This window comes from Oncorhynchus tshawytscha, linkage group LG14 (genome assembly GCF_018296145.1).
Source record: "Oncorhynchus tshawytscha isolate Ot180627B linkage group LG14, Otsh_v2.0, whole genome shotgun sequence".
Lineage (NCBI taxonomy): Eukaryota > Metazoa > Chordata > Actinopteri > Salmoniformes > Salmonidae > Oncorhynchus > Oncorhynchus tshawytscha.
The window spans coordinates 23,953,020-23,975,529 of record NC_056442.1 but is presented as its reverse complement, the minus strand read 5'-3'; the positions used below and the strand labels follow the sequence as shown (position 1 = coordinate 23,975,529).

Sequence of the window (22,510 nt, the reverse complement as noted above, 5' to 3'; positions counted from 1 at the left end):
ATGAGTCAAATTAAACTATTTCCTCATTTTATCAGTCAATTGAAATGGATTTCACATGACTGGGAATACAGATATGCATCTGTTGGTCACATTTACCTTAAAAACAAAAGTAGGGGAGTGGATCAGAAAACCAGTCAGTGTCTGGTGTGACCATTTGCCTCATATAGCACGACACATATCCTTCGCATCGAGTTGATCGGACTGTTGATTGTGGCCTGTGGAATGTTGTCCCACTCCTCTTAATGGCTGTGGGAAGTTGCTGAATATTGACGGAAACTGGAACACACTGTCGTACACGTCGATCCAGAGCATCCCAAACATGCTCAATGGGTCTGGTGAGTATGCAGGCCATGGACGAACTGGGATATTTTCAGCTTCCAGAAATTGTGTACAGATTGCGAAAAGGGACCATGCGTTGTCATGCTGAAACATGAGGTGATGGCGGCCGTTGAATGGCACGACAATGGGCCTCAGGGTCTCGTAAAGGTATCTCTGTGCATTCAAATTGCCATCGGTAAAATGCAATTATGTCCACTGTCCGTAGCTTATGCCTGCCCATACCATAACCCCACCACCACCATGGGGTACTCTGTTCACAACTTTGACATCAGCAAATCGCCCACACGACACCATACTTGTGGTCTGAGGTTGTGAGGCCGGTTGGACGTACTGCCAAATTCTCTAAAACGATGTTGGAGGTGGCTTATGGTAGAAAAAGGTACATTAAATTATCTGGCAACAGCTCTGGTGGCATGCCAATTGCACGCTCCCTCAACACTTGAAACATCGGTGGCATTGTGTTGTGTGACAAAACTTAATATTTTGTCTGATATCCAACACCTGATCAGCTCGTTGACCATGAGAGTATTTTGCAGAGAAAATGAGTTGAGGCAAACTACTTAGTCAATTGTTTCCCTTTGTTGGTTATTGGGGTCAGTTAGGATGGGGCCTGAGAAGAAAGATAATCAGATAGGGATAGCCAGGCCCTACCTACGCACTAAAAAGGGCCATGCATGCACAGTAAAACAACACAGCATCACATTTCAAATTATACCTGGTTTGGATGCACTTGAACATAATTAGAAAAAGTGTTCATTTCCAACGATGTTGGGTAGCACTGCAATGGCACCGCTAAATTAGGTTATTACCGTAATTGCGTCGCAACAGGGTCACCAATGACGGGTTATTATAGGCGATTTGGTGACAGGCCTCTCACAGCTGCGGAGGAATGGAGAGGGGGGATCATGGAGTCGATCCTTTCGGTTTCTATTACGAAGAACAGGCAAGTGAAACTCCGACTTTATTCACAACCTGTACTTCCCATAGCTCCGTGAAATCAGCGACATTAACGGGTTCAAATCGCGCGAATAGCTTCAAAATAAAAGTCTTATTTTGAAAACAATATCACAAATTGTAGGTAGCCTATATTTGACCTGTTTCGCAATGCAGAGCTTGAAATATTTTCAAAAAGCAGACATTGAATATCACTTTGAGCATGTTTAGGTTATGAATTCAATGGTGGATGGTATATCAATACAGAGGAAGGAAACCGCTCACTATTTTGCAACAAGGCACTAAAGTAATATTGCAAAAAAATGTTTCAAAGCAATAAACTTTTTGTCCTGAATACAAAGTGTTATATTACTGAGTAACTACCACATTTTCAAACGTAGTGGTGGCTGCATCATGTTTTGGGTAAGCTTGTAATCGTTAAGGACTGGGGAGTTTTTCAGGATAAAAAAAAGAAACGGAGGCCTCTCGAGTGGTGCAACAGTCTAAGGCACTGCATCGCAGTGTTGTGGCGTCACTACAGCCTGGGGTTTGATCCCAGGCTGTGTCATTACTGTCCGTGACCGGGAGTCCCATAGTGCAGCACACAATTGGCTCAGCATCGTCCGGGTTAGGGGAAGGTTTGGCCCGGGTGACTTTACTTGGCTCATCGCGCTCTAGCAACTTCTTGTGGTGGGCAGGGTGCTTGAAGGCTGACTTTGGTGGTCAGTTGAATGCCGTTTCCTCTGACACATTGGTGCGGCTGGCTTCCGGGTTAAGCGAGCGGGTGTTAAGAACCGCAGTTTGGCGGGTCATGTTTCGGGGGACGCATGACCCGACCTTCACCTCTCCCGAGCCCGTTGGGGAGTTGCAGCGATGAGACAAGTTCGTAATCATAAAATTGGGGGGAAAATTATTTTAAAAAACAGAATGGAGCAAAATCCTAGAGGAAAATCTGGTTCAGTCTGCTTTCACCAGACACTGGGAGATGAATTCACCTTTGAACAGAACAATAACCTTTAGGCCAAATCTACACTGGAGTTGCTTATCAAGACGACAGTGAATGTTCCAGAGTGGCTGAGTTACAGTTTTGACTTAAATATGCTAGAAAATCTATGCCAAGCAGTGGTGATTTTAGCATGTAAATCTTGGTTGGGCAAAAAAATGACATCATTATGCATGCCAGCAAAGCCACTACACAACAATAAACAATACATGAATCGCACTATAACGGTGACTGTTAGGGCCTACATAAAGCTGTCCAACAGCAGAGTCCCAACAGCAGTCCCAACATCTTACCACCGCTACACCTGGCTATCAGCGAAGCCTTGTCTGGCAGCGAAACAGTTAATTCAGCTTTATTTACTGCCTTTTTGAAAAACATATGTGGTTCCTGACAATTTAGATATACAAACTATGGCATAAGGGAAGGACAAGCGGATAAGAGGCAAACCGTCATTTTGATTAAGACATTAATGAGCGAGTTAGGATGGACGTCAATATAACTATTGGTTCAGCACTTTTGAAATGTACAGCGACAGATTTCAGAACATGGGCCGTTCTTACATTGTTCTCCCTGTACACCAAGTCAGAACCGTAGGATAAATAGCGGTGCATATAAGCAGACAATGAAAGCTCTTACAATATTCAATGATTGCATTTCTCTAAAACAGGCTATATCGTGCACCACAAATTCAGAACAGTAGGCAAAATTAAGAGGGGAAAAGGGACCAAATTACTAGTGTGAGGCACATGGGCTACTAACAGGTTAATACACAACATACACTTAGTATTACTTGCTTAGCTATAGTATACATACAGTACTGTGCAAAAGTTTTAGGCAGGTGTGAAAAAAATGCTGTAAAGCAAGAATGGTTTCAAAATAAATATTTATCAATTAACTAAATGCAAAGTGAGTGAACAGAAGAAAAATCTACATCAAATCCATATTTTGTGTGACTACTTCAAAACAGCATCAATTCATCTAGGTACACTTGCACAAAGTCAGGGATTTTGTAGGAACATAGTCAGGTGTATGATTAAACAATTATACCAAACAGGTGCTAATGATCATCAATTCAATATGTAGGTTGAAACACAATCATTAACTGAAACAGAATCAGCTGTGTTGGAGGAAGAAAACTGGGTGAGGAACAGCCGAACTCAGCTAGCAAGGTGAGGTTGCTGAAGACAGTTTACTGTCAAAGGTCATACCCCATGGCAAGACTGAGCCCAGCAACAAGACACAGGGTAGTTATACAGCATCAGCAAGGTCTCTCCCAGACAGAAATGTCAAGGCAGACAGGGGTTTCCAGATGTCCAAGCTCTTTTGAAGAAGCACAAAGAAACGGACAACGTTGAGGACCGTAGACACAGTGGTCGGCCAAGGAAACTTACTGCAGCAGATGAAAGACACATCGTGCTTACTTCCCTTTGCAATCGGAAGATGTCCAGCAGTGCCATCAGCTCAGAATTGTCAGAAAACAGTGGGACCCTGGTACACCCATCTACTGTCCGGAGAAGGCTGGTAAGAAGTGGCCTTCACGGAAGACTTGTGGCCAAAAAGCCATACCGCCGATGTGGAAACAAGGCCAATTTTAAATGCATTCCAGGTGACTACCTCATGAAGCTGGTTGAGAGAATGCCAAGAGTGTGCAAAGCTGTCATCAAGTCAAAGGCTGGCTATTTGAAGAATCTCAAAAATAAAATAGATTTTGATTTGTTTAACACTTTTTTGGGGGGGGTTACTACATGATTCCATATGTGTTATTTCATCGTTTTTATGTCTTCACTATTATTTTACAATGTAGAAAATAGAAAAATAAAGAAAAACCCTTGAATGAGTAGGTGTTATAAAACTTTTGACAGGTAGTGTATGTTGCATTTGCTATAGGCCTATTGTTAACCTTTTTGTTGGTGACACTTTGATATCTTGACAATATGCAGCTGTTTAAAGGGCAAATCCACAGTTGAAACAATAACAAAATGGACACCCCACCTCTGTTTTGGTAAAAAGCTGAGGGATGGGCCTGAAGAAATGTAACCACTCTCAGATACATATTATTTGAACCATGTTATGAGACTATACTATAAACCATCTAGTTTTTCAAAAGTATTTTATATTTTGGGTTCTCATAGAGTGTGACAGTTAATATAAGCTCATGAGACATGTATAAGTTATATATATATATATATATATATATATATATATATATACAGCCATTGATTCTTGAAGAATATAACTTATAAATGCCTCATGAGTTTATATTAACTGTCACAATTTATAAATCACAAAATTGGTTGTAACAACTACAGATTGCGCCATTACGTATATCAAAAGTGTGCGCGTTTGAGCATGTGTCCATTAGGCCTATCGAGAAAAAAAAATGTATCAGCATGAATTATATTGAGCAATAAAAGCCCTACTTGTATTCGACTGGGATCCGCACTATGCAGCTGTTGCAGGAGCACATTATTCACTGGCTGTCCACTAGTTTAAAAAACAATGATTGATAAGCAGTTTAAACCTCTTGAATTCAACCATTATTGGGTTCAAATACACATTTAGACTTGTGAACAGCCATCGACAGCAACCACAATCCCTAGGCGCAAATAGCTAAATGAGAGCGCAGCAGTGTGATTCACGCCAACGTAGATATCAATAATACGTGATCTCCGTAGACTACATCACTGCTGTCATCCTTACCTCCAAGCGTTTATTAAAATTGGATAATCTTTGGATGCCGACAGCAGTCGCACCATTGTTCAGACATAACTTGGACTGTAGCCTACAAAAGCCTATTCCTGCTCTTTTCCCTCGATCCATCAAACCCATTTGGTGTATCATAGTGGTCTGATTTGTAGTCAGACTCGCTTAGGTGGAACAAATTTACATTTGCGCCTTTTGTCAATGCTGATTTGAATGTCATTGAGAAAACAGAAGTGTAAAATGTTGTTTTTTTTCGCAAACATCCTTTCTGAATTTAAAAGTAATCCTCGAAGTAACAATCTAGTTTTTCAAAAGTATCTGTAATCTGATTACAATATTTTTGTTGGTAATGTAACAGTTACAGTTACTGTTTTTTGGTAATCCGTTACTGCCCAACCCTGCTAACGCGTTAGTTCTATTAGCTATGCAGACTATGACGTTACTTTAGCTAATATTAATCCCTCCAGGATTCCGCGATCGCATAATTCAATGCAAAAGCAACCTTCTGTCTTTTTGGATAGCGTACGCAGGCCTGCGTCACTCAGGCTGTGAGTCGTGTTGCCCAGGTGCAGCCGGAACATCTGATGTCAATGTGCTTGAAGACGTTATTCCAGATGAAGGAATGGTAGCTCTCTGGGTGATTTCCTAGGAATACTTGCATAGTTTGTTTAGAATGTAAACGGTCGTCAGTGGTGACAGTAAATTTGGGCAGAAAAAAAAGGATTTTATGCGGTCAATCTATGGTGTGACACTGGATCTTATTAGGAGAGGTTCTGAGGATACTAAAATGCCCCTCTTGTATGGTGACAACTTCCCCACAAAAGGGCTTTATTACAGACAGGAAGACTCCTCGGTCTCAGACGATTCCGCAGGTGAAGAAGCCGGATGTGGAGGTCCTGAGCTGGTCTGGTTACACGTGGTCTGCGGTTGTGAGGCTGGTTGGACATACTGCCAAATTCTCTAAAATGACAGCGGTGGCTTATGGTAGAGAAATGAACATTCAATTCTCTGGAAACTGCTCTGGTGGAAATTCCAACAGTCAGCGTGTCAATTGCACACTCCCTCAACTTGTGGCATTTGTGGTGTCAAAACAGCACATTTTAGTGTCCTTTTATTGTCCCCACCACAAGGTGCACCTGTGTAATGCTGTTTAAATCAGCTTCTTGATATGCCACACCTGTCAGGTGAATGGATTGTCTTGGCAAAGGAGAAATGCTCACTAACAGGGATGCAAACAAATTTGTGAGAGAAATAAGCTTTTTGTGCAAATGGAACATTTCAGGGATCTTTTATTTCAGCTCATGAAACATGGGACCAACACTTTACATGTCCATTTATATTTTTGTTACGTATATATAGATTATTCTTTCAATAAATGTATGTTTATGTAACTTTAAACAATATTTGTTTTGTGATTTTTAAATCAGAAAAACGTTCTATAACAGCCAAGTAACATTTCGTCAGGTGGACTTTTATTTAGAAAATTTGCCGTATGATCACATGACCTCAATGTCGCTACGTTCACAATGCTATTTCCCATGTCACCAGTTGGGCTTAATGAATTTGGTTTCAATTGCTAGGTTGGGCGTAGCTACTTCTATTTTGGGGTTAGAATTTACACCTATTCCGCGATGGCAGACGAGGAAGAAGAGAGAACCCGTATCTGTGACCAGTGGTGAGACAATTAAAACATTTGAATATTTTTAAAGTGTTTTAAAAGTTCAAAACAAACCGCCAAAGTAGTGGATATTCTTAAAATGAATTTGAAGGATATACATCGGCTACTCGTTTTTCTAAAAGACAGTTTGTTGAGAGTGAGTGTTCACTTCATAATAACATACATTGTCAATAATATTGACTGGGCTACCATAATTTCAGGTTGAGGCTTGCAGTCAATACATGGCATGAAATCCTAGTCTAGAATCTTTGAAAGTGAAAATGTTTTCACAGACCACAGTAGAGCTGGCCTTGACATTCTCTTCAGCTCTATGTTCAGACCATACATCAAACACACACACCACAAAAGTACCACATTTTCATATGAGTAAAATTAAAGGTACCAAGGTAGAAAATGACAAGTGAAAAGTCACTCAGTAAAATACTACTTGAGTAAAAGTTAAATTATTTGGTTTTAAATATACTCAAGTAGCAAAAGTAAATGTAATTGCTAAAATATGAAGGGAAAGGGGTATACCTAGTCAGTTGTACAACTGAATGCATTCAGCTGAAATGTGTCTTCTGCATTTAACCCAACCCCTCTGAATCAGAGAGGTGCAGGTGCTGCCTTAATCAACATCCACATCTGGGCAACAGTGAATATATATGTGTGTGTGTGTGTGTGTGTTCAAGTATCAAAAGTCAAATTATAAATAGCTTATACCTTATAAAGCAAACTAGAAAGCATAATTTCTGTTTTTAATTTTATTTACGGATAGCCAGGGACATGCTCCAACACTCAGACATAATTTACAAATTAAGCATTTGTGTTTAGTGAGTCCGCCAGATCAGAGGCAGTAGGGATGACCAGGGATGTTCTGTTGATAAGTGGGTGAATTAGACAATTTTCTTGTCCTGCTAAGCATTCAAAATGTAATGAGTACTTTTGGGTGTCAGGGAAAATGTATGGAGTAAAAAATACATTTTATTTAGGAATGAAGTGAAAGTAAGTTGTACTTTACTATTTATATTTGACAACTACTTTCAAGTATTTTTTACTTAAGTACTTTAAACCACTGCACACACAAGTCTGTGGTCTTGTGGCGCCTCTAACACTTCTTCCGTGCTCGTGTTCAACTGTCAGTCACAAGGAGGTGGCTGTGTCCAACTTTGCCTTGCACGAGTCCCACTGCCAGCGGTTCCTATGCCTGTGTCCAGACTGTGATGAGCCGGTTCCCAGAGACCTATTGGACCAGCACCATCAGAACCAGCACAGCCAGGTAAACCACTGCTGTAATGAAACCAGGATCACTTCCAAATACTTGAGTAGATGTTGAGGGATCAAGGTCCCCGATTTTTGTATATTTTCAATATATTGTCGCTCTGTCACTCCCACAGGTGAAGTGCACCAAGTGCGACAAAAAGGTGGAGAGTTGCCAGCTCCTGGACCATGAGGTGAGACTATTCAACGGTCACCGGCATTGCCACACACACCATGATGATGCCGTTTCAGTAAAAAGAGTTAGTTCCTCTACATGATCGTCATAGTCATACTGTAATTGATACAGGTGTATAATAACGACTGTTATACAGAATGAAATCACCCCCCCTCCTCCTCTCTCTCCCTCTCTCGGACTAGTGTAAGGCAAGGCTGCAGCGCTGTGAGTTCTGCCCGGTGGAGCTGCCGCTTTCGGCCATGGCGGAGCACAGCTTGGCGTGTGGCAGTCGCACCGAGCGCTGCTCCGACTGCGGACGCTACATCACTCTGAGGGACCAGCCAGAGCATGGTCAGATCTGCCCTGACCTCAATGCTCCCGATAACCCCTCCCCGCCATCCTCCAACGGTGAGGCTAACCCCTACACTTCAGTTTAAGTTGATTTGCCATTTGTAATATTCAACACATTGGAAAATGGGAAATCATAATCACTATAGAGTCAGATGAGATTGATACTCTGGTGTTCAATGTTATATTCAAACTTTTCTGGATGCAGGCAGGCGAACGGCAGTGGTTTGCAGGAGCTGTATGAGGTCCTTCCCATTGGAGGAGATGGCGGGACATCAGGTATGTTCTTATTCAACAGCATGAACCCAAGTCATCGTCGTCAGATCACTCCTCCGTTTTGCCCGCTTCCGGAACCTATATTAAGCCTACTTCTGGACAAACAAGTATTCTCAATGCATTCTCCATGGAAAGAGGTTAGTGTTTAAATCATTTGTTCCATTCTCTTCCCCCACTGCTAGCTGGAGTGTGACCACACATCAGAGGAGTCTAAAGGTGATGATGATGAGGAAGATGGCAGCCACAAACCGGAGCAGGCCAGTCCTCGTTTGACCAGTTCTATGAAATCTACATTGTTCTCAGCCCAAGGCAAGAGGCAGGAGGGGGAAGTTGACCAGATCAGCACCTGTCCCCACTGTCACCTAGCTCTCCCCGTAGTCACACTACGATGGCATGAGGTACGGCTCTGTCCCAAAAACACAGTACCCTTCTGGGTTGGGTCAATTCCATTTCACTTCATTCTCTAACCCTGGAATTGACCCAAACCCTGGTCCCCTTTTTTAAGAATTTGGAGTGATGAAAAAGAGAAACAATCTTTTTTTTCTCCTTTCAGGTCAAATGTCAGATCCATGTCAACTTGAAATGAGAAACGTGCTCAAAACCTCTGAAGGAACACTCCATGGTGAATTGGCATAGTGGAGGACAAGTTATTTGAGCAAATTGCAAGTTATTTTTCGCAGAAAATCTGTATTTCAGAGGCAGTTGAGTTATTTCTGGTGATTGGATGGGTAATAGTAAGAGATGATGACTTATTACATTAGTCAGGATTCTTCTCTCTACAAGAGGACAAGAATCCTATTTTACCATTGTTGTATAATTAAGCAATAAGGCCCGAGGAGGTGTGGTAAATGGCCAATATACCACGGCTAAGGGCATATATCACAAACCCATGAGGTTATTAGTGCAGTAAAGATAAATGTTTTGTCATACCTGTGGTGTACATTCTCATATGCCACGGCTGTCAGTCAATCAGCATTCAGGGCTCTAACCACCCAGTTTCTAATACATTGTTTACAACAGAAATACAGTATGTTCTGAAAATGGGAATGTTTTCTCCATTAAAGTTGTACATTTTAATATTGGTTTACAAATGTACATAACTGATTTACCAACAACAACAAAAAAGAATCGCTGTAATGCACACACAAGGAGATTATATTTTTTCATAATAGGTCCAAATGCTGTGAGCGTTTTATCTTCTCCTATTGTGATGTCACAAGGTGTCCCTTTAGTTTCACGGTAACAACAATAAAAGCTATGAAGGTTCCAGAGCTTCAGTTTTGGTGTCTAGTCATTTCTTAGGTGACAAGTGGGACACATTGATGGCGACCCAACAGACACAAGCATGTGTCCTCTGCTTCTCTGTGGTACAAGTTAACTCCAGAGTCACATAGTATACATTTCAGACGACAGGCTATTCATCTTTACATTTGGTGGATGAATATTGAGAGACGTTAGTGGTTTGGCAACACTTCTTCCCTGTCAATGGATTACCCCGAGGATCCAGAGGAACAGTTATCGGAGAATAAGAACGAAGAAGAGGGGGAGGATAAAGGAATAGAGATAATGGATGAGGAAGGCGGCGAGCTGGAGGAAGATAAAAAGCCTAAACTGGGCTGGGCTAATCTCCCGGACGTGTGTCTGCGGCAGGTGTTCTGGTGGCTTCGTGACCGCGACCGTGTCAAGGCGGCCCTGGTGTGTCACCATTGGCACCACGTTATGCGCTCGCCCTCCCTCTGGAGGGTTCGAAACTTCAACCTCTCCGGCCGCATCTCCAGGACCCGCCGTTTGGCACTGGAGACGGCCGTGTGTTACGCCAAGACCTACGGCGCTTACCTGGAGGATCTGGAGATCCGCTTCTCCCACCCCCTCAACTCTCTGGTGGCCCGGCGCTTCCAGCAGACGCTGAGGACCTTCCTCGCCGCGCTGCGTAAAACCGGCGGCCGACTACGCCGCCTAACTGTCAACCACATGGCGCTGGACCGCGCCGCCTGGTGCCGAAGTGTACGCAACTCCCTGGTGCGCAGCCTCGCCTTCTACCTGCGCCGTGAGGGCTCCCGCCTTGGCTACTTGAGCCTGCGGGGGGCCCGCCTCAACCTGCCCCAGGGCCTGGAGGTACTGGAAGCCGTGGCTGCAGCTCAGCAGCACATCCACCTGGGCCGCCGGCCCGGCATCACCCACCTCAACCTGGAGGACTTCTTCTCACAGCCACTGGCCGTCTTCGTCAGCCCCGCCTTCCCCCAGGTCATGAACCGCTTCCAGGGCCTCTGCACCCTGACCCTTAACTACAGCTGCCTGTCGGACGAGCTGCTGGCGGCCCTGTCCGCGGCGTGTAGGAGCCTGGGCGGGGGAGGGTCCCTGCAGACGTTCACCGTACGATGCCATATCCACGAGCCCCACATCCAGGTGGTCTGGGGGGATGCCTGGTCCCATCTGGCTCAGCATTGTCCCGACCTTCGGGTGCAGATTACAGTGGAGCGGATCCTCGACGTGGACAAGCTGGGGAGGATTCTGCTCAGAGAGATCCCGCTGCGCTTGCTCAGTCTCACCAGCTGCTACTTCAGTGAACAGGACTGGAGTGCCAAGCCTGCCCTTACCAGCCTAGTGCCCTGCTACAGGAGCTGTTTACAGGTGAGGATTGGTTGCTCTACCCGTTGTTAGGTTAACCTTAGAAAATTCACGGACGATTAGTAAAGCTTATACTAAGTTTATTCCCCCATTGGGTCAATACAGCTGCATCAGACAAATATATTTCCACCAGTGGATATGGATATATATATATATATATACACCCAACTTGGACGGAGTCTCCTCCTCCCTAAACATAACTTCCTGCCTAGCAATAAAGATGTAAAGTGATACAGGGAATAAACTGTTCCTTCTCACTTAATGTGACCTGACCTCGACCCCCTTCATCACTAATCTACGGCTCTCCACCCTTATCAGCGCCTGCCACGTGATCGTTTCCACTGCACTCAGTACATTCCTCCTACATATAACCACTAACTTCTGGTGTAAACCCTCGACTATGGCACCCCTCATGTCTCTAGCATAACTAATGATTCATAATATTTCAAGTTCAGAAATCCGGACCCATCGATGCACAGTAGTAGTCCGTTTTTTGAGCAATGATGGCACCGGCTAGTGTGGCGATAAAGTATGTGCAGTAAACATACAGTTTATACATGTACCCACATTGCCATGCAGTTCAGACTAATCCTAGTCCTGGAATAAGAGATTCTCCATTGAGAATGTGTTTTATTCCAGGACTACGCTTAATCTATGTCAGGGAAACCGGCCCCAAGAGACATGACTAAGGGCTGGATTCAATCCGTATCGCAGAAGTATCCCGGGAAACTTCGTGTTACAGCTCAATTTAAAATGATAGGCAATGTTACTGCATCCACAGTAAACGCTGCATATGTCCGCTCAATTGGAAACGATCTTCACATTTTCACGCGGCTCTTCCCGCAATATGGATTGAATCCAGCCCTAAATTGCCAATAGGAAGTCGGTGGCACTCAGTCCTTTAACGACATGAATCCGTGTTGTGAATCTGTCTCCACCTCAATTCCTTGGTGTAGAAATTGACCCTGGACCTGAACAACAGCCACGAGTCTGTGGACGAGGAGCTGCTGGAGGTGGTGCTGCTGTGCAGCCGGCTGGTCTACCTGAAGGTCTGGGCCTTTCTGGACATCAGCTTCCTGGACCGGCTGCTGCAGAAACGCCTGGAAAAGAAGACCATCCTCAGGACCATCAAGGTGAGCCAGAGCTCTGGTGAACTAGGATAAAGCCATACAGGCCTACACACCTGCGTACCAATCTATGTCTTGGCATTGAAGAGATTTACTAACACAAGCTCCACACAGACCCACACTAGCCTGCTGTGTCCTCCTGCCCAGTGAACTGGGATGTTGCAGGCATTTTCAAGTTTGTTTGGGTCATTAATGAAGATGCCATCAAGCCGGGCAGTCATCTTTGTCCGTTCTTACAGGGCCAGGTCACATTTCCTTCCTTGTACTTCTTTAAAAGCTACTGATGACACTGTGTTGCACCTAGCTATAGCAATGTGCTTGACTGTCTTATGTGAGCAATATACTGTGTGGTGTATAAGCTGCTTGTGTTTGTGTCCCAGGTGCGCATCTACACCAACAAATATGAGACTCAGGATGAGGATGGGCAGCTGGAGGAGGTGTACTCTCGCTACAGACAACTCATCAACTCCGAGCTCCACTACCTCGCCATCTCCTACCCCATGCTCTGACTCCTGCATAACAGACACATGGGCCCAAATAGACAGCTTTTTATACACCATTTAAAAGTAAGAGGAAGGAAACTTCAATTTGATACACAATCATGGATGGGTCTGGCAAATACAGCACACACACTGTGCCATCACTGTAGATATAAACACACGCTCCACAATCTGATCCTCCTTTTCTTCAAACCCAAATATTGTATTAAAATTGCTGCAAACAATACAAGCACTCCAGCTTTCCATCCTAATGTATACCTCATATTTTATTCATCATTGAAAATGCTAGCCCGGGTATGTCAGCACAAGCTAAAGAGCCCCACTATAAAGTCAGTGTGGCCATGGTCTAGGCTTGTCCCAGATCTGTTGATGCAAGTCAGCACAAACAGATCAGGGACCAGGCTTGTCACGGTGGGAGTGGTACTCAGAAGCTGTGAGTGGAGATGGGCTGGCGGAGCTGGGTGCAGATGACCTCGTCGATGTAGATAGAACGGGACTGGATCTCCTCTTCCAGGATCAGATGTGAGCGGGTCAGGGCCAGCAGCTCCATCTCCGCCTGGGCCTCTCGTAGTCTGGGGGGGGTGTCACTGGGTTGAAACAGAGCAATGGGAGGCTACTGCAACTCATGGCAAATCGGCAAAACATTCAATATGTCATTCACAATACATTTAGAAGAGTCTCTTCACCAGAGATGGGCGTATCTACTGAACAGAAACGACTTGAAATGAAAGCTGTGATATCCTGTTTGTGTAACAAAATCATGAGTATGGTGAATCTCTAATCAGTGGGTTGTGTTAGGATAACTAATCTTATACTTCATACAGAGCTAAAACATACTATAAAATAGCTTGAGTTGTAATGGAAGTGAAAATAGTGGTCAGAGACCCTAGACGAGTCGGAAGAGATCAGTACAGTCGACAGGAAGGTGGGGTGCATTGTCACCTCTTGATGTGTGCAGTGAGCTCCTAGACCTCGGAGAGCAGGCGGACCTGCGCCGGGTCATGGCAGAGCTCGATGCTGGGTCTCTGGCTGCGGGCGGACAGCCGTGTCTGGGCCACCTTCAGGGGACCTGCTTTCAAATCAAATCAAATTTATTTATATAGCCCTTCGTACATCAGCTGATATCTCAAAGTGCTGTACAGAAACCCAGCCTAAAACCCCAAACAGCAAGCAATGCAGGTGTAGAAGCACGGTGGCTAGGAAAAACTCCCTAGAAAGGCCAAAACCTAGGAAGAAACCTAGAGAGGAACCAGGCTATGTGGGGTGGCCAGTCCTCTTCTGGCAGTGCCGGGTGGAGATTATAACAGAACATGGCCAAGATGTTCAAATGTTCATAAATGACCAGCATGGTCAAATAATAATAAGGCAGAACAGTTTAAACTGGAGCAGCAGCATGGCCAGGTGGACTGGGGACAGCAAGGAGTCATCATGCCCGGTATTCCTGAGGCATGGTCCTAGGGCTCAGGTCCTCTGAGAGGGAGAAAGAAAAAGAGAAAGAGAGAATTAGAGAGAGCATACTTAAATTCACACAGGACACCGGATAGGACAGGAGAAGTACTCCAGATATAACAAACTGACCCTAGCCCCCCGACACATAAACTACTGCAGCATAAATACTGGAGGCTGAGACAGGAGGGGTCAGGAGACACTGTGGCCCCATCCGAGGACACCCCCAGACAGGGCCAAACAGGAAGGATATAACCCCACCCACTTTGCCAAAGCACAGCCCCCACACCACTAAAGGGATATCTTCAACCACCAACTTACCATCCTGAGACAAGGCTGAGTATAGCCCACAAAGATCTCCGCCACGGCACAACCCAAGGGGGGCGCCAACCCAGACAGGATGACCACAACAGTGAATCAACCCACTCAGGTGATGCACCCCCTCCAGGGACGGCATGAGAGAGCCCCAGTAAGCCAGTGACACAGCCCCTGTAATAGGGTTAGAGGCAGAGAATCCCAGTGGAAAGAGGGGAACCGGCCAGGCAGAGACAGCAAGGGCGGTTTGTTGCTCCAGAGCCTTTCCGTTCACCTTCCCACTCCTGGGCCAGACTACACTCAATCATATGACACACTGAAGAGATGAGTCTTCAGTAAAGACTTAAAGGTTGAGACCGAGTTTGCGTCTCTGACATGGGTAGGCAGACCGTTCCATAAAAATGGAGCTCTATAGGAGAAAGCCCTGCCTCCAGCTGTTTGCTTAGAAATTCTAGGGACAATTAGGAGGCCTGCGTCTTGTGACCGTAGCGTACGTGTAGGTATGTACGGCAGGACCAAATCAGAGAGATAGGTAGGAGCAAGCCCATGTAATGCTTTGTAGGTTAGCAGTAAAACCTTGAAATCAGCCCTTGCTTTGACAGGAAGCCAGTGTAGAGAGGCTAGCACTGGAGTAATATGATCAAATTTTTTGGTTCTAGTCAGGATTCTAGCAGCCGTATTTAGCACTAACTGAAGTTTATTTAGTGCTTTATCCGGGTAGCCGGAAAGTAGAGCATTGCAGTAGTCTAACCTAGAAGTGACAAAAGCATGGATGAATTTTTCTGCATCATTTTTGGACAGAAAGTTTCTGATTTTTGCAATGTTACGTAGATGGAAAAAAGCTGTCCTTGAAATGGTCTTGATATGTTCTTCAAAAGAGAGATCAGGGTCCAGAGTAATGCCGAGGTCCTTCACAGTTTTATTTGAGACGACTGTACAACCATTAAGATTAATTGTCAGATTCAACAGAAGATCACTTTGTTTCTTGGGACCTAGAACAAGCATCTCTGTTTTGTCCGAGTTTAATAGTAGAAAGTTTGCAGCCATCCACTTCCTTATGTCTGAAACACATGCTTCTAGCGAGGACAATTTTGGGGCTTCACCATGCTTCATTGAAATGTACAGCTGTGTGTCATCTGCATAGCAGTGAAAGATAACATTATGTTTTCGAATAACATCCCCAAGAGGTAAAATATATAGTGAAAACAATAGTGGTCCTAAAACGGAACCTTGAGGAACACCGAAATTTACAGTTGATTTGTCAGAGGACAAACCATTCACAGAGACAAACTGATATCTTTCCGACAGATAAGATCTAAACCAGGCCAGAACTTGGCCGTGTAGACCAATTTGGGTTTCCAATCTCTCCAAAAGAATGTGGTGATCGATGGTATCAAAAGCAGCACTAAGGTCTAGGAGCACGAGGACAGATGCAGAGCCTCGGTCCGATGCCACTAAATGTCATTTACCACCTTCAGAAGTACCGTCTCAGTGCTATGATGGGGTCTAAAACCAGACTGAAGCATTTCGTATACATTGTTTGTCTTCAGGAAGGCAGTGAGTTGCTGCGCAACAGCCTTCTCTAAAATTTTTGAGAGGAATGGAAGATTCGATATAGGCCGATAGTTTTTTATATTTTCTGGGTCAAGGTTTGGCTTTTTCAAGAGAGGCTTTATTACTGCCACTTTTAGTGAGTTTGGTACACATCCGGTGGATAGAGCGCCGTTTATTATGTTCAACATAGGAGGGCCAAGCAGAGGAAGCAGCTCTTTCAGTAGTTTAGTTGGAATAGAGTCCAGTATGCAGTTGAAGGTTTAGAGGCCATGATTATTTTCATCATTGTGTCAAGAGATATAGTACTAAAACACTTGAGCGTCTCTCTTGATCCTAGGTCCTGGCAGAGTTGTGCAGACTCAGGACAACTGAGGTTTGGAGGAATACGCAGATTTAAAGAGGAGTCCGTAATTTGCTTTCTAATAATCATAATCTTTTCCTCAAAGAAGTTCATGAATTTATCACTGCTAAAGTGAAAGTCATCCTCTCTTGGGGAATGCTGCTTTTTAGTTAGCTTTGCGACCGTATCAAAAAGGAATTTCGGATTGTTCTTATTTTCCTCAATTAAGTTAGAAAAATAGGATGATCGAGCAGCAGTAAGGGCTCTCCGGTACTGTCTTTCCAAGCTAGTCGGAAGACTTCCAGTTTGGTGTGGCGCCATTTCCGTTCCAATTTTCTGGAAGCTTGCTTCAGAGCTCGGGTATTTTCTGTGTACCAGGGAGCTAGTTTCTTATGAGAAATGTTTTTAGTTTTTAGGGGTGAAAATGCATCTAGGGTATTGCGCAAGGTTAAATTGAGTTCCTCAGTTAAGTGGTTAACTGATTTTTGTCCTCTGGCGTCCTTGGGTAGACAGAGGGAATCTGGAAGGACATCAAGGAATCTTTGTGTTGTCTGTGAATTTATAGAACGACTTTTGATGTTCCTTGGTTGGGGTCCGAGTAGATTATTTGTTGCAATTGCAAACGTAATAAAATGGTGGTCCGATAGTCCAGGATTATGAGGAAAAACATTAAGATCCACAACATTTATTCCATGGGACAAAACTAGGTCCAGCGTATGACTGTGACAGTGAGTGGGTCCAGAGACATGTTGGACAAAACCCACTGAGTTGATGATGGCTCCGAAAGCCTTTTGGAGTGGGTCTGTGGACTTTTCCATGTGAATATTAAAGTCACCAAAGATTAGAATATTATCTGCTATGACTACAAGGTCTGATAGGAATTCAGGGAACTCAGTGAGAAACGCTGTATATGGCCCAGGAGGCCTGTAAACAGTAGCTATAAAAAGTGGTTACGTAGGCTGCATAGATTTCATGACTAGAAGCTCAAAAGACGAAAACATCATTTTTTTTTTGTAAATTGAAATTTGCTATCGTAAATGTTAGCAACACCTCCGCCTTTGCGGGATGCACGGGGGATATGGTCACTAGTGTAGCCAGGAGGTGAGGCCTCATTTAAAACAGTAAATTCATCAGGCTTAAGCCATGTTTCAGTCAGGCCAATCACATCAAGATTATGATCAGTGATTAGTTCATTGACTATAATTGCCTTTGAAGTAAGGGATCTAACATTAAGTAGCCCTATTTTGAGATGTGAGGTATCATGATCTCTTTCAGTAATGACAGGAATGGAGGTGGTCTTTATCCTAGTGAGATTGCTAAGGCGAACACCGCCATGTTTAGTTTTGCCCAACCTAGGTCGAGGCACAGACACGGTCTCAATGGTGATAGCTGAGCTGACTACACTGACTGTGCTAGTGGCAGACTCCACTATGCTGGCAGGCTGGCTAACAGCCTGCTGCCTGGCCTGCACCCTATTTCATTGTGGAGCTAGAGGAGTTAGAGCCCTGTCAATGTTGGTAGATAAGATGAGAGCACCCCTCCAGCTAGGATGGAGTCCGTCACTCCTCAGCAGGTCAGGCTTGGTCCTGTTTGTGGGTGAGTCCCAGAAAGAGGGCCAATTATCTACAAATTCTATCTTTTGGGAGGGGCAGAAAACAGTTTTCAACCAGCGATTGAGTTGTGAGACTCTGCTGTAGAGCTCATCACTCCCCCTAACTGGGAGGGGGCTTTGTCTTTGATGGCCACGCGCAGGGCCTCCAGGTTCCACTCCTGGCTGGCCACCTCTGACAGAACCTTTTTAGGGAGAAAGGAGGGGAATCATTCCAGTAACTAATCATGGGGGAATCATTCCAGTAATTGATCATGGGGGAATCATTCCAGTAACTGATCATGGGGGAATCATTCCAGTAATTAATCATGGGGGAATCATTCCAGTAATTAATCATGGCGGAATCATTCCAGTAACTGATCATGGGGGAATCATTCTAGTAACACAGTGCAACAAGTAGCCTTCGGCCAGTAACCGAAAGGATTCTGGTTCGAACCCCTTAGCCGACTAGGTGAACAAATATGCTAACGTGCCCTTGAGCAAGGCACTTATCCATAATGACTTACAGGGGCAATTAGGGTTAAGAGCGTCTGCTACATGATGACAAAAGAATCACAGGGGAATGGCCTGGGTTATGCATATAAAGTACGTTTTTCTTCAATTTGCTGCTGACCTTTGCCAGGTGGTCCTCTAGTCCTTTGGCTGTATTGGTCTCCTGGACCTGCAGCCGGAGGGCATTGCCCGTAGCGTTGTGCTGCCTGCACATGTCAGCAGCTGTCTGCTCCAGGAGGCTCTCCAGCAGAGCCCTCAGAGACGGGGAGTTGTTGTTCTCGTGCTCTGCTTTAAGGATGGTGATGTTGGAGAAGGTCTCCCACTCCTCTGGTGTCAAAGTGGTACTAGGATTGGATGGATTAAATGTTTTCAGTTTTTTTGTTCAGTGTGTCATGAAAGGGTGGCAGGTTAACCTGTAGAAAAGGTTTAGATACACCTTAGCCAAATACATTTCAACTCAGTTTTTCACAATTCCTGACATTAATCCTAGTAAAATTCCCTGTCTTAGGTCAGTTACGATCACCACTTTATTTTAAGAATGTGAGATGTCAGAATAATAGTAGAGATAATTATTTATTTCATCAAATTGCCAGTGGGTCAGACGGCTACATGCACTCAAATAGTATTTGGTAGCATTGCCTTTAAATTGTTTAACTTGGGTCAAACGTTTTGGGTAGCCATCCACAATAAGTTAGGTGAATTTTGGCCCATTCCTCCTGACGTAACTGGTGTAACTGAGTCAGGTTTGTAGGCCTCCTTGCTCGCACATGCTTTTTCAGTTCTACCCACAAATTTTCTATAGGATTGAGGTTGGGGCTTTGATGGCCACTGCAATACCTTGACTTTGTTGTCCTTAAGCCATTTTGCCACAACTTTGGAAGTATGCTTGGGGACATTGTCCGTTTGGAAGACCCATTTGCGACCAAGCTTTAACTTCCTGACTGATGTCTTGAGATGTTGCTTCAATATGTCCACATACTTTTCCCTCTCATGATGTCATCTATTTTGTGAAGTGCACCAGTCCCTCCTGCAGCAAAGCATCCCCACAACATGATGCTGCTAGCCCTGTGCTTCACGGTTGGGATGGTGTTCTTCGGCTTGCAAGCTTCCCCATTTTTTCTCCAAACATAACGATGATCATGATGGCCAACAGTTCTATTTTTGTCACATCAGACCAGAGGACATTTCTCCAAAAAGTAAAATCTTTGTCCCCATGTGCAGTTGCAAACCGTAGTCTGGCTTTTTTTCATGGCGGTTTTGGAGCAGTGGCTTCTTCCTTGCCGAGCAGCCTTTCAGGTTGTCGATATTCGACACGTTTTACTGTGGATATAGATACTTTTGTACCGGTTTCCTCCAGCACCTTCACAAGGTCCTTTGCTGCTGTTCTGGGAATGATTTGCACTTTTTGCACCAAAGAACGCTTCTCCTTCCTGAGTGGTATGACGGCTGCATGGTCCCATGGTGTTTATACTTGCGTACTATTGTTTGTACAGATGAACGTGGTACCTTCAGGCATTTGGAAATTGCTTCCAAGGATGAACCAGACTTGTGGAGGTCTATAGTTTGTTTTCTGAGGTCTTGGCTGATTTATTTTGATTTTCCCATGATGTCAAGCAAAGCACTGAGTTTGAAGGTAGGCCTTGAAATACATCCACAGGTACACCTCCAATTCACTCAAATTATGTCAATTAGCCTATCAGAAGCTTCTAAAGCCATGAGATAATTTTCTGGAATTTTCCAAGCCGTTTCAAGGCACACTCAACTTAGTGTATGTAAACTTCTGACCCAATAGAATTGTGATACAGTGAATTATAAATAAAATAATCTGTCTGTAAACAATTGTTGGAAAATTGACTTGTGTCATGCACAAAGTAGATGTCCTAACAGACTTGCCAAAACTATAGTTTGTTAACAAGAAATTTGTGGATTGGTTGAAACACAGGTTGGAGTCATTAAAACTCGTTTATGTAAGTAGGGTGGTTAGATGAGGTTTTACACTGATCTCTGCTGGCTGAAGGGAATAATGCTTCTAATGGACCTACTGTATGCAGAATTTTATTTTATTTTGATTTAACTAGGCCAGTCAGTTAAGAACACACAACGCTACTTTGCAACTACTTAGGGAGTGATGATTCCCCTAACCTTAAACCTTTTAGCTAACCCTTACCTTAAACCTTAACCCTTTTAGCTAACCCTTCCCCTAAACCTTAACCCTTTTAGCTAACCCTTCCCCTAACCTTAACCCTTTTAGCTAACCCTTCCCTTAACCTTAACCCTTTTAGCTAACCCTTCCCCTAACCTTAACCCTTTTAGCTAACCCTTCCCCTAACCTTAACCCTTTTAGCTAACCCTTCCCCTAACCTTAACCCTTTTAGCTAACCCTTTCCCTAACCTTAAACCTTTTAGCTAACCCTTTCCCTAACCTTAAACCTTTTAGCTAACCCTTGTTATTCGTAACATATCATACTAAATGCAGTGTCCTGGATTTATGTACAGAATGATAAGAAATGCTCTGAGGTTGCACTGAAGGATCTTCTTATCTGTTGGTCTTAATCTGGTGACTCTAGGTCCCTGTTTTCTCCTCCATATATTTACTTAGATTTGTGTGTATTAGGTAGTTGTTGTGGAATTGTTAGATTTCTTGTTAGATATTGCTGCACTGTCAGAACTAGAAGCACAAGCATTTCGCTACACTCGCAATAACATCTGCCAACCACGTGTATGTGACCATTCAAATGTATTTGTTGGAACAGTGAGCAGACTCCTTCCCACCTAATTCTGTATCACTGCATTTTCCGACTGACTGATTGAGAGTTTACTTCTCACCTCTCAGTCAGGCACTGCAGGGCGACTCGGCACACCTCTCCATGGGTCTCTCCACCCGGCTCTTACAGGTTATCAGCACCTTCATCTCCTGGACAATCTCCTCCAGGTCTGACTTCCAGAACTTGATGTCATAGATTCTCTGCTCTGAACAGAGATAGGATGGTAGGAACGGCGTGGTTGGGTATTATGAGGGGTGGTAATGCATGTGTTATTACAAAGTGGAACAGACAGACCATTCAGTTGCAGTGATTAATCAACCACTACTTTGACAGGAACGGATTCTGTTATAATCTCTATTTATTGATGTGTGCCTTACCCAGTCTCTTGTTGGCATCCCGTTGCATGTGTTTGATTGCCATGCCACTCTCCTCTATCAGCCTCTTACTCTTAGCCTTGAGTCTCTCAGAGCGTGAACGCTTCGCCTCAGCACTCCCATAATGTATTTGGTTTGCAAGCCTCCATTCTGGTGGTAGGAACTTGGGCTGTGGGTCCATCACCCTAGACATTTCTCTGCTGCAATTGGGAGGGGGAGAAGTATTTCCTTTCAATAAAGACACAACAACAACACAAATGTCACATAAACAGCAATTGGCTACAGTAGCTAACTAGTATCAACAGAAAAGGGATCTACACTACAGTAACGTTAGCAAGATAGAGGGTTGTCATAAAAAAATAATAAACTTCAGCAAACTAGCAAACAAACGGGGCTTGCAAGATGCCACTAAAATATAATTAGTGAACCAAATCTCTCTTCTTACCATACCTTTACTGTGCGGTGTGAAACACCTGTTAAAAGTTGCAACAATGTTGCCTGTCTTGTCTGCAATGAATGAACTCAAGGAAAGGTTGTAAACAAACGGTTGCTAGATCAACGCAAAACACATTGCAATCTTGGCGGGGTCATCGACCGCGGGAAATGTAAAAAGGTCAGCGACGTGTACATTTGGATTATATTTGCATTCTAACAACATCTGTACGA

General features: G+C 44.0%; 2 protein-coding genes and 1 pseudogene across 2 annotated transcripts; 2 read left to right on the top strand and 1 right to left on the bottom strand.

Moving 5' to 3' along the window:
* Positions 1 to 6,496: 6,496 nt before the first annotated feature.
* Positions 6,497 to 9,965, top strand: LOC112266821 (XIAP-associated factor 1). Its single transcript, XM_024444663.2, has 7 exons — positions 6,497 to 6,653; positions 7,779 to 7,914; positions 8,033 to 8,089; positions 8,274 to 8,478; positions 8,627 to 8,697; positions 8,877 to 9,092; positions 9,248 to 9,965. Exons 1-7 carry the CDS (start codon positions 6,610 to 6,612, stop codon positions 9,278 to 9,280), a joined length of 762 nt encoding a protein of 253 aa, XP_024300431.1. The 5' UTR covers positions 6,497 to 6,609; the 3' UTR covers positions 9,281 to 9,965.
* A 108-nt stretch (positions 9,966 to 10,073) lies between these two features.
* On the top strand, positions 10,074 to 12,958 carry LOC112266820 (F-box only protein 39-like). The gene is made up of 3 exons (XM_042296655.1): positions 10,074 to 11,325; positions 12,279 to 12,455; positions 12,830 to 12,958. Exons 1-3 carry the CDS (start codon positions 10,180 to 10,182, stop codon positions 12,956 to 12,958), a joined length of 1,452 nt encoding a protein of 483 aa, XP_042152589.1. The 5' UTR covers positions 10,074 to 10,179.
* A 23-nt stretch (positions 12,959 to 12,981) lies between these two features.
* On the bottom strand, positions 12,982 to 22,507 carry LOC112266822 (annotated as a pseudogene).
* Between the last annotated feature and the right edge of the window lie 3 nt (positions 22,508 to 22,510).

Coding starts and splice junctions, on each gene's coding strand:
- LOC112266820 (XM_042296655.1), top strand. CDS start 10,180: ATGGATTACCCCGAGGATCCAGAGGAACAGTTATCGGAGAATAAGAAC. Junction 11,326..12,278: donor GCTACAGGAGCTGTTTACAG/GTGAGGATTGGT, acceptor TCCTTGGTGTAG/AAATTGACCCTGGACCTGAA. Junction 12,456..12,829: donor CCATCCTCAGGACCATCAAG/GTGAGCCAGAGC, acceptor TTTGTGTCCCAG/GTGCGCATCTACACCAACAA.
- LOC112266821 (XM_024444663.2), top strand. CDS start 6,610: ATGGCAGACGAGGAAGAAGAGAGAACCCGTATCTGTGACCAGTG. Junction 7,915..8,032: donor ATCAGAACCAGCACAGCCAG/GTAAACCACTGC, acceptor TCACTCCCACAG/GTGAAGTGCACCAAGTGCGA. Junction 8,090..8,273: donor GCCAGCTCCTGGACCATGAG/GTGAGACTATTC, acceptor CTCTCGGACTAG/TGTAAGGCAAGGCTGCAGCG.